Raw genomic sequence first — 12,238 nt, forward strand, 5'->3', positions numbered from 1 at the left:
GTGAGGGCGAACCGGTGGCACAGGTGGCGCACGGAGCCATTTGTGCGGCCGCGCGAGCCCCAGTCAAACTTACCTGCACTGCGCATGTGCGTGCCTCCCAGCTGATTTTCGGGCCATTTGAGGTCTTTTTGGGCCTCCCAGAGGCTCGAGGGAAGCCTCTGCAGCCTTTGGAGGCCGAAAAATGGGCCTGTTTCGTCACGTCTGGTATTTCCAGAAACGGGACAGTTTTTCGGCTTTCAAAGGCTGCAGAGGCTTCCCTCGAGCCTCTGGGAGGCCGAAAATCAGCTGGTATTCCTTGCAGACAGCTGGTCGTTTGCCTTCTTAGAGAGTCGTTGAGGCCACTTGGAGGTTTGAAAGAGGGGTCAAAAAGGACATCTATGTTAAAATTGACCGCCTTCTCTCAAGAGAGGGGGAGGGATACATCATCATCTATCCCCACTCTACAACTGTCCTTTCAGCAGCTCCAAGAAGGCTCCACGCCCGGTTGCAACTACTCAAGATGACCCTGAGGACAGGAATAAAACTCCAAGTGGCCTCAACCACCCTCTAAAAAGAATGCAAATGACCAGCTGTCTTCAGGGAGTATAAATCCTTCCATTCCTCCCCATCCAGTCAAGCTTCTTGGATGAGAAGTGAAATGTCTTCAAAGAAAAACCAGAAAGTCCAATTGCCTTTTGAAAAAGCACCATGGGGGCAACCGTGACCTGGATGACCGAGAGTCTCCATAGACTGTTTTGGACTGGTAATAACACTGTTTATTTTTCCTTCTGTCTGCTGTCCAGAGACACAGGCTGTCAGGATTCTGGCAGTCACCCCCACACCAGTTAAATCATGAGTCTCCAACCAAATTTCCAAAACTTAAAAAAGGATTTATTGAGAGTTAACATGTCCAGCACTGCCTGGGTGTAGCCGACTCTGAGGCACATCATCCCTTGTCACCCTTGACCCTAGTTTTCCCCCACCCCCTGGGTATATCCTAATTCATATTCTCCAACGGGATGCATCCATAGCCCAGAGTCATCAATCATGTTCTCCAGTTAAGAATTTTGCGTGGCAGAAACTTCGGTCACCTAGTTACTCTCTTTGAAAACATTTATGGAATGCAGTTTTGGTTTGCAAGCTGCTGCGCTTCTCTCTACCCACTCCCCACTTTCTGTTGGCAACTCTAAAAAGACCATAGAAATATTTTTATGAGTTGACACAGGTGGTGTCATGCCCCTGTTGAAGACTGACTCCGAGGGGGAGGAAGAACAGCCGAGAGGGAGTGGAAGTGTGGCTCGGTAGGTTGTGGAGGAGGCTGTGGAAGGGCAGAGGAAGACTCAGCCCCATCCCTTCTTCATCCTAGGGCACGCAGGGAGGAATGGAGAAGGGAACAACGTGGCTTACGGGGGAGGACGCGGCCATGATCCCCCTCATTGGCTGCAGCTGGGGGGAATAGTATAAAGGAGGGGCGTTTAAAACACAGCGTTGCTAGAAGCAAAGTGTGTTTTATTTCTGGCGGAGGTTTATCTTGGTTGGCGTTCTTCCAATGGACTGTGCCTTGTTATCTTCTTGAAGTTTGTAATTAATTATCCTGGTCTGTCGTGGAAATTCCTGCAGTGCGGGTTTTTTTATTTATTTATATATTTCTCCGTTATCTGTTTTTGAATTTGGATTGTAATTCTTTCTTTTGGAGACTATTTTGGAAAGAGTTTAATCTCCAGCTGAGAACAACTGAACAGTGGGGCCAAGTTGGAGGCATCAAAGGAAATTTATTTACGTTTGGGAAGTTATCACGTATGTGCTGCTCCCCGGGTCACCACAGGTGGCTATACAATTTGCATAAACGAAGAACGCAATGCGCTCAAAACGATACGCGTATCCTACCCAACGACTCTTCCCAACGTCCCGCCTTCACCTACCGATTCCAAAATGGTTTTCTCAAAAATGTCCAGCCGGCGGGTCTCCAAGGCAATGCCGATGGCCTGCTTGTACTTGTGATCGTCTAAGCAGCGCTGGAACATCTTGTTCACGATCCCTTCCAAGCGGGGGTCCACGGCTTTCTGGGCCCCTTCCGCCAAGTCTGCGTTTTCCACACACTGCTTGGTGTAGTGATCGATGCATTTTGCTGAGGAAAGCAATGTATCCGGTAAGCTTTTCTAATAGCGATAGACTCCGTTGTAAAGGACAAAACATGCCTGTTAATCTACAGCAGTAAGGACACACCTAGAGTCCTGCATCCAGTTTTGGTCACCACACAATAAAAAAAAAGATGTTGAGACTCTAGAAAAAGGGCAGAGAAGAGCAACCAGGAGGATTGGGGGACTGGAGGCTCAAACATACGACGGACGGTTGCAGGAACTGGGCCTGGCTAGTCTAGGCAAGAGAAGGACCAGGGGAGACAGGAGAGCAGCCTTCCAATATTTGAGGGGCTGCCCCAGAGAGGAGGAGGAAGGGGGTCAAGCTATTTTCCAAAGCAGAAGGAAGGAAGGAAGGAAGGAAGGAAGGAAGGAAGGAAGGAAGGAAGGAGGAGGGGGAGGGAAGGGAAGCGAAGGGAAGGAAAGAAAGAAAGAAAGAAAGAAAGAAAGAAAGAAAGAAAGAAAGAAAGAAAGAAAGAAAGAAAGAAAGAAAGAAAGAAAGAAAAGAAAAGAAAGACATCTGAGCAAAAAAAAACCCTGTGCAGATAGTCCTTAACTTATGACAGGCTGCTTAACAACTATATGAAGTTATGATAGACCTCAGGATGGGGGATAGCAATAGCAATAGCACTTAGACATATATACCCCTTCACAGTGCTTTCCAGCCCTCTCTATGTGGCTTGCAGAGTCAGCATATTGTCCCCCAACAATCTGGGTCCTCATTTTACCGACCTGGGAAGGACAGAAGGCTGAGTCAACCTTGAGCTGGTCAGGATTGAACTCCTGGCTGTGGACAGAATAAGCTTCCAAAGCTACATCCTAACCACAATGCCACCATGGATGGATGGATGGATGGATGGATGGATGGAAGGAAGGAAGGAAGGAAGGAAGGAAGGAAGGAAGGAAGGAAGAGCACTTAGACTTATACACCACTCCCCAGTGCTTTTACAGCCCTCTCTAAGCGGTTTACAGAGTCAGCCACTTACCCCCAACAATCTGGGTCCTCATTCTACCCACCACGGAACTTTGTGAAATTTTTGCACAGGCCATTGAATTTGGAAAACCGGGACAAGCATTTTCCAGTTTTCCAGTGCACAAACTTACCGATAATGGTTTCTACATATTCGGAATTGTCATTGACGTTGAAAAGGTTGCCAGCTCCCAGGGCATAATTCAGGGATTCTTCGAAAGCCCCTAAGTGATAGAACACTTTGGAAGCCACCAAGGCGGCAAATTCCCGACTACGAAACCCAACATCTTCATACAGAATTTCACTGTGGGGGGGAGAGTGGGGGGGGGAAAGAGAGGAAGAGGACGAAAGAAGAAATGGTTGGTTCGCTGCAGCCCCATGGTGAATGTAAGCATTTTTCTTTAGTGCTGAAATTAGCAGCTCAAAAAAGTGACCTCAGATAAGTGACAAGATATATTTTAGCTCAGTGGTCGCCAACCAGTGGGCCGGGGACCACGGGAAAATTTTGGTGGTCCTCAGAGAAATGTCACCCCCAAAGTAATTAACCCAGGCTGTGTTAGGAACACAAGGCTGCGCCACCCCCATGGCCCGCGGGAACACAAGGTTTGTGTCACTTGCATTGCGAACAACACAAGGCGGCGGGGGAAAGGGCGGAGGGGGAGACTTGCCCCACACGCCTGGCCTGGCCACCAGGCTCCTTCTTTCGGCTTCTTTCTTCTGCTTTTGGCTGCACACAAGGAAAGCAGCCAAAGTCTTTCTTTCTCTCCCCCAAACTCTGCCAGAAATGAGTCTTTGGGACCCTGCAAGGCCTCCTGCTCCAAGAGGCTGCGCGGCAAAGACTCTTTTCCGGCAGAGTTTGGGGGAGAGAAAGAAAGACTTTGGCTGCTGCTTTCCTTGCATGAAGCCAAAAGTCTCTCTCCCTCTGAGAAGGGAGCTGGAGACGATATCCTGCAATCCCAAATAAAGAACGATTGATCGGTAGGAAAACGGTGTGAGGGAATTTTCCTGCAGACTTTTTTGGGGGATTTTCCCAGGGTCTCTGTTCCGTGGGATTTAAAATGATGAGTTTCGTGGTCCCTGAGGTCCAAAAGGTTGGCGACCCCTGTTTTAGCTCACGCTTTCAAATGAATTTGAGGTCTTCCCTCTTACATTTTATCCACCGATTCAGAGATCTCAGCCCAGAAATCATTGACAACTGCGTTCAGCTTGTGGAGAGCAAATTCCTGTGAAAAGAACGAAAACCACTGCATTTAGACTTTCATTTAGACTTCAACCAACACACCTGTCTAGCAAGTAGCTGGAAGGGCAAAAGAGCAAGACCCACCGTGGCATGAACTGCATTTCGTTACAGGCAGCCTGGTGCTTTCCAAAGAGGGTGGACAAAATAACCCCTCTCAAATTTCTTAATAATCCAGGTAATACCTCGGCTTACAACAGTTTGTTTAGTAACTGTTTGAAGCTGCAACGGCCCTGAAAAAAGTGAGTTATGGTCGTTTTTCACACTTACGACCATTGCAGGATCCCTGTCCTGCCCCTGGTGGAGACTGACTCCGAGGGAGAGGAGGAACAGCCGACAGAGAGTGGAAGGGTGGCTCCGGAGGTGGTGGAGGAGGCTGGGGAAGGGCAGAGGCCGGCTGAGCAGTCAGAGGAGGACCCAGGCCCATCCCCTCTCCATCCTAGGGCATGCAGGGAGGAGAGGATCAGGGGAAAAACGTGGTCTATTCAGGAGGAGAGGGCCATGATCCCCTTCATGGGTGGCAGGTGTGAGATCTGCATAAGAGTTTGGACCTGCGTGCTAACAAACGCTGGAGACAAATTAGTGTTTTATTCCTAAAGGAGGTTTATCTTGGTTGGCGTTCTTCCAACAGATTGTACCTGGTTATCTCCCTGAAGTTTGTAATTATTTATTCTGGTCTATCGTGGAACTTTCTTCAGCGCGGTTTGCTTTTGGTTTTCGCTTCGTTATCTGCTCTTTGAATTTGAACTGTATTTCTTTCGTTTGGAATTCTATTTTGAAAATAGTTTAATCTTCCACTGTGAACAATTAAACAGTGAAGCCAAGTTGAAGGCATTAAAGGACCTTTATTTACATTTTGGTTTTAGTTATATTTTTGATAGACTCCAGGTCATCGCAATCCCCCCACAGTCTTGTGATCAAAATGAAGACACTTGGAAACTGTCTCGTATTTATGACGGTTGCCATGTCCCGGGCTCATGGGATCGATCCCCTTTTTATGACCTTCTGACAAGCCAAATCAATGAGGAGGTCAGATTCACTTAATGACCGTGCTAGTAGTTTTAACAACTGCAGTGATTCACTTAACAACTGTGGGGGAGAAAAGTCGTAAAATGGGACTAAACTACCTTAACAAATTTCTCCCTTTTGGCAACTAAAATTTGGGCCTCCAAGTTTGGTGGTCGTACACCCGAGGACTACCTGTACACAGTCTTGAAGATAGCAGTTTCAAGCTCTTGAGTCGGTAAAAATATAACACTCGAAACGATCATTTTAAAAATATTGTTTTGTCAGCATTCAGATCCCGGAATACTTTTATTCTGAAGTCAAGACAGACAGCCTCCACACTCACCTTGAGTTCTGGCTCTTCCTCATCCAGAAGGGAAATTATTCCAGCTGCAAAAAAAAACCCGGTATATTAAACATCACATAGAATTTATACTTCAAAATAAAAAGGGTTATTTTCAGAATTGCTACAGTAAAGGGAATAGGTATGATTTGCAAATGCATTTACAACCTGAGATATCGGAACTTTGTTTTTGGTATTTACAATTAGAGCAATTTTTTAATAGCACTGAGAGATCTTGGGTTATAGTCCTGCCCTAGACTGAGAGGTTTCGGCCAGCCTGTCCTACTCAGCCCTAGGAAGAATGCAATGGGAATCCACTTCTAAAAAAAAAATTCACCAAGGGGGGGAAAAAATCAAGGTTGACTCAGAACATAATAACAACATTCTAACACCGGCTAAGCTAAAATGAACAAGACCTAGACAACAACAAAAACATGTTTACTTGAAAGCAAATTGCAGCAAGTGGTTGAGTCTCAGATAAAAGGTAAACAAATGTCTCCAAAACAGAAAATGATATCAGAAGAGAGTTAATTTCAGGTTCTATTAATTCTGATCCACTCATTTCGTGCCCTGTTTACAGGCACATTATTTGTGATTAACTGTGTAAGCTGCTTCTCCTTGTGGAAAATAATGCTACGAAGCACCGTTTATGCTTTCCAGGAAGCACAGTGGTAAAAAGCTGTGGTTCTGGGTTTTTTTGATATATGGCAGATTTATAAATATATTGTCATTCATATACACACACACACACACACACATATGTATACACACACGTACATAGGAACCTTGGGTCGCGAATGCGTCTGTTCACAACCAAATCGGGTGGCAAACAAATTAGCCATGAACAGGGATCTAGAGATAAGCAACATCTTCACACCATTCAAAACAGACGAACAAAGGCTAACAAGGAAATAAAAAGACCAACAGGCCTCTATTACCAGCAACCAACAACAAGCAGAGATTAACGCCAGAATTAATACCAACAATCAAGCAGCACCAATCAAGGAACACCCAACTCACACGAATAGCCAAATAGCCTAATCGAGAAACTACTAAAAAGACTCCCACCAACACTGAAAGAGTAAGCCACATCTGTATAACGAGAGGTCAAACCCTACTCCCTTCTAACACTGATGATGTTACCTAGTTGGGTCATGAAATGTCTGCAAGAAAACCGCCAAGCTCAGAGAGCACCAAGGATCCCATATTCCTTCCCCTCCCCCTTCTCCAGAAACCCCACTCCCTTCGAGCCCTGATGATATTACTTAGTTGGGTAATAAAACATCTGCACGAAAACGACCAAACTCCGAGAGCACCAAGAATCCCACAGTCCTCCTCCTCTTTCTCCTTTCTCTATCGCCTTCTTTCTTCTCCTCTTCGCCCTCCTCCTCTCTGTAAACCCATCTCCCTTCGAGGCCTGATGATGTCACCTAGTTGGGTAATGAAACGTCTGCATGTAAACCGCTAATCCCAGACAGCACCCAGGACCCTCAAATTAACGGGAACAACTCCCCAAACCTGATGAAGTATTCAGCCCATCATGTAACCAGATCGAGGAAAGGTCACCACCTGGCTTGGTGTGTAACGCACATCACGTGAAATCAGTCTCCCTCTCCACACTCTTGAGTCTCAAAGCTTGATCTCATTCAAGAACCAAGAGAAACTATGTGACACACACACACACACACAGTGTTCTTGTGGGTCTGTAAAGCCCAAATGCTCAACACTAGCCAGGCGACCCAAAGGTGCTTTTTCAAGAGGCAACTGGACTTTCTGCTTTTTTCTTTGAAATCGTTTCGCTTCTCATCCAAGAAGCTCCATCCGTTCTGACCGGATGGTGGGGAATGGAAGGATTTGTATTCCTTGAAAGACAGTTAAGTCATTTGCATCCTTTTAGTGCAGGGGTGGGCAAACTACGGCCCGCGGGCCACATCCGGCCCGTTGGTCTTTTTAATCCGGCCCGCCGAAGATTGGTACAGAATTAAGGTTTGATGTGAATGATTGAATGATTGCATTCGTTTGATTTTGACTTGTAATGACAGGCATTTCGACACCAGGTGGCGGCCCGTCTGTCAAATTTTAAAAGTCAATGAGGTCCCCCCCAGCCAAAAAGTTTGCCCACCCCTGTTTTAATGGGTTGTTGAGGCCTCTTGGAGGTTTTTCTATGTCCTTAGGGTCACCTTAAAGGGGAAAATGGGACATGGAGCCTTCTTGGACAACACAGACTCATCCCCAGAGCCTGCACCTATGTTCAACAGTGAAGAGACAGAGGGGAGAAACGTCCTGCGGAATGCATAGCTCCACAACACAGTCCTTTCAGCAGTTCCAAGAAGGCTCCACACCCCTTTGCACCACTCAGGTGACCCTGAGGACGAACCAAGTAGCTTCAGGGACTCTCTAAAAGGATGCAAATAACCAGCCGTCTGCAAGAAGTATAAATACTTCCATTCCCCACCATCCAGTCCGAGCTGAAGAAGCTTCTTGGATGAGAAGTGAAACGCCTTCAAAGAAAAATGAATAAAAGAGAAATAGAGAATAGAACAGAATAAATAAAATAAAATGGAACAGAATAGAATAAAGAAATAGAAAAGAGAATAGAGGTAGACTTATGACCACAATTGAGCCCAACATTTATGTTGTTAAGTGAGAATTTATTAAGTGAGTTTTGTCCCATTTTGACATTTCTTGCCACGGTTAAGTGAATCACTGCAATTGATAAGAGTAACCTAGCTGGTAAGTGAATCTGGTTTCCTCATTGAATTTGGCTTGTCAGAAGGTCGCAAAAGGAGATCACGTGACCCTGGGACGCTGCCACCATCACAAATATGAACCAGTTGCCAAGTGTCCGAATTTTGATCACGTGACCATGGGGAATGCTGCAAAGGTTGCAACTGTGAAAAATGGTCATGTCACTTATTTCAGTGCCGTTGTAACTTTGAACAGTCACTAAATGAACTGTTGTAAGTCGAGGGATAGAGATAGGATAGAATAGAGAATAGAATAGGAAATAGAACAGAGAACAGAATAGAAAATAGAGAACAGAATAGAAAATAGAACATAGAACAGAAAATAGAATAGACAACAGAATATAGAGAACAGAATAGAGTTTTTATTGTCACTTTAAATGTACACTAATCAAAATGAAATTACATTGCATTCAGCTCTCAAAGGATAACTGTTATACATATACCCACATATCTGACACAGAGAAACCTCACAATCTAGGTTGAATGTGTATGTGTCTGTAGATAGATTAGATTAGATTGATACATTGATAGATACATTGATAGATGGATGGAGAAATATACAGATGACAGATGGATAAATATAGATAGATGGATGGATATAGATGGATGGATGGATGGATGGATAGATAGATATAGATGATAGATGGTGGATGGATAGATGGATGGTTGGATGGATGAATAGATATAGATGGCAGATAGATGGATATAGATGATGGATAGATGGATGGATATAGATGATAGATAGTGGATGGATAGATGGATGGTTGGACGGATGGATGAATAGATATAGATGATAGATGGATATAGATGGATGGATAGATAGATATAGATGATAGATAGTGGATGGATAGATGGATGGTTGGACGGATGGATGAATAGATATAGATGATAGATGGATATAGATGATGGATGGATGGATAGATATAGATGATAGTGGATGGATAAATGGATGGTTGGACGGATGGATGAATAGATATAGATGATAGATGGATATAGATGATGGATGGATAGATAGATATAGATGATAGTGGATGGATAGATGGATGGTTGGACGGATGGATGGATGAATAGATATAGATGACAGATGGATGAATGTTGTCAATGTTCAATACTGGAAGTTTTTAAGAAGAGACGAGACAGGTGTAGGGTTTCCTGCCTGAGCTGGAGGTTGGACTAGAAGACCTCCAAGGTGCCTCCCAGCTCTATTCTGGTAGATTAGATTTAGATAGATAGCTAATAGATAGTTGAGCGAGAGAGATGAGAGCTATAGACACGGACAGACATAGAGATGATATAATTAGATATAGACAGACAGGCAGATGCCAAAAAAGAAAACAAAAGAAACCCTGCGAGTTTCCCAAGTCCAGTCGCCTCTTGAGCAAAGCACCCAGGCGGCTGAGAATCTCCACAGGCGGCCCCCGAGGTAGAGACCGGGGGGGCCGGGGGTCAAGGAGCCCGGGTGGAGGGGGGCGTGCAACAACGGCGGCGGCTGCCCCAGAATAAAAGCCTCTCTTCGGGCCATGCCTGACTCAGCGGAAACGATCCCGGCCTTCCCTCCGGGCCGACCGCGGCCTCGCTTACCGGCTGAGGTGATCATGGCGCCGTCGCGGGGCGGTCCGGGCCGGCTCGGGGCTCCCGGAACGGAGAAAAGGCGAAAAGAGCACGGAGCCTTCTTCGAGCAGCACCCGCTTCCAAGTCCGTGACCAAGCGCATTCGCCGCTTCCGGAGCAACGCCGGAAGTGACGCTTGGCAACCCGCGACGGCGACCGGGCCTTCACTCAAGGGCGCGGTTTCTTAGCAACCAGGGGAGGAAAAAAAAAAAGGAATGCGGGGTGGCCTTCGTAAACGCCTGCTTCGAAAATTGCTGGCGTTTGAGGGCTGGGCAGGAGGGAAAAGATGGGAAGAAAGCGAAGCCGACTAAAGAAGGAGGAAGGGAAGGGGTGGTTTACGAGACGACGACGCCGAGGGTGATAAAAAAACGTCGATCGAGCTATACCTGTTGAGTGCCTGCCTGCCTTGAGGCTGAGAATCGCACAGGAGGCCGCTCCCAAAATGGCTGACTTGGGTCTTGGGAGGCGAATTTCTGTTTTGTTAACCAGAGGCAACTAATGTTATATTTCCAGCGTTTTGCAAACTGGGTTAATGTGTTAACCTGGGCCTGAATTCATTTGGTTTGGGAATTCAGAGAATACAGTATAAACCAGAGTTTTCTCCCAACTTTGGAGATTTTATTTTAAGGCACGTTGACTTCAGATCCCAGAATTCCCCAGCCAGCATGGAGTGGATTTGAATTCCCAGAATTCCCTTTGTGGAGCAGAAGTCAAGAGTTTTTCACCAGTTAACCAAGTCCTTATGCTGCAAGGAAACTGATGCATGATCTCATCATGGGGTATGGCCAATCTAGAGAAAAGAAGAGCTAGGAGTGACATGATAGAAGTCTTCCAGTATTTGGGGCGGCTACCAAAAAAGAATGGAGGCCTTTGAACTCTGGTGCTGGATAAGACTTGTGGTGTAACCGGAACCATCTGGAACTGAACACACTCAAAACTGTAGAAATGGTGGTAGAGTTTACGAGAAACCCTCTCATACTCCCACCTTTTACAATACTAGACAACACAGTATCAACAGTAGAGACCTTCCAATTTCTAGGTTCTACTATATCACATCACCTAAAATGGACACCTAACATCAAAAACATCAAGAAAGCACAACAAATAATGTTCTCTCTGCACCAACTTAGGAAGCTCAAACTGCCCAAGGAGCTGCTGATCCAGTTCTACAGAGGAATGATGGAGTCTGTCCTCTGCACCTCTCTAACTCTCTGGTTTGGTTCTGCAACCCAAAAGGACAGACACAGTCTTCAAAGGATAATTAGGACTGCAGAAAAAAAATTACTACCAACCTGCCTTCCATCAAGGATCTGCATACTGCACGAGTCAAAAAGAGGGCTGAGAAAATATCTACAAACCCGTCTCATCCCGGACATAAACTGTTTCAACTCCTTTCCTCAAAATGACGCTATAGAACACTGCACACCAGAACAACTAGACACAAGTTTTTTCCTGAACGCCATCGCTTTTCTAAACAAATAATTCCCTCAACACAGTCTGCACTACTATTACTATTAATCTTCTCATCACTCCTTATCGCCCATCCCCTCCCACTTGTGACTGTATGACTGTAACTTTGTTGCTTGTATCCTACGATTTATATCCTAGTATGATTTGATTGCTTATTGTACCCTATGACTATTATTGTGTTGTACCTGATGATTCTTGACTCTTGATGAATGTATCTTTTCTTTTTTGTACACTGAGAGCATTTGCACCAAGACAAATTCCTTGTGTGTCCAATCACACTTGGCCAATAAAAAGAATTCTAATTCTAATTGTAAGACTCCTGAGAGTCCCTTGGACTGCAAGGTGACCAAACCGGTCAGTCCTAGAGGCGATCGACCCTGACTGCTCTTTGTAAGGCCAGATCCTGAAGGTAAACTTCAAAGACCCTTAATAAAGGAGAAGCAAGTTTCCTGACAGTTAGGACAACTAAGCAGTAGAACTGCTTGCCTCCAGAGGTTGCGGACGCTTCAACACTGGAGGCTTTTAACAGACTGGACAGCCACTGCCTCAAATTTTATAGGGTCTCCTGTTGAGTAGGAGGGTGGACTAGAAGACCTCCGAGATCCCTTCCACCTCTATTCTGAATTCCAACCTCCATTGCACACAGCCTGTTTCTCCAACTGGTAAAGGTCCAGTTTTGCAATCTGTTTTCCAGGCTTTGTTTGCTTTTCCTTTAGGAAAAAAAATCACTGGAGTCTGG

General features: G+C 45.5%; 1 protein-coding gene across 1 annotated transcript in view; it reads right to left on the minus strand.

Annotated features, from left to right (window-relative positions):
* The window catches only part of PSMD1 (proteasome 26S subunit, non-ATPase 1), a 134,727-nt gene extending 124,593 nt beyond the window's left edge, over positions 1 to 10,134 (minus strand). Inside the window, exons 1-5 of the mRNA XM_087933694.1 lie at positions 10,001 to 10,134; positions 5,676 to 5,719; positions 4,237 to 4,310; positions 3,222 to 3,391; positions 1,902 to 2,107 (exon numbers count right to left, since the gene is read on the minus strand). Coding sequence (XP_087789820.1) covers positions 1,902 to 2,107; positions 3,222 to 3,391; positions 4,237 to 4,310; positions 5,676 to 5,719; positions 10,001 to 10,016 — 510 coding nt within the window. The 5' untranslated portion in view covers positions 10,017 to 10,134. The remainder of the gene's footprint in view (positions 1 to 1,901; positions 2,108 to 3,221; positions 3,392 to 4,236; positions 4,311 to 5,675; positions 5,720 to 10,000) is intronic.
* Positions 10,135 to 12,238: the final 2,104 nt, after the last annotated feature.

This window comes from Pseudonaja textilis, chromosome 4 (genome assembly GCF_049901715.1).
Source record: "Pseudonaja textilis isolate UNSWEBS1 chromosome 4, rPseTex1.2, whole genome shotgun sequence".
In the NCBI taxonomy this organism is placed as follows: Eukaryota; Metazoa; Chordata; class Lepidosauria; order Squamata; family Elapidae; genus Pseudonaja; species Pseudonaja textilis.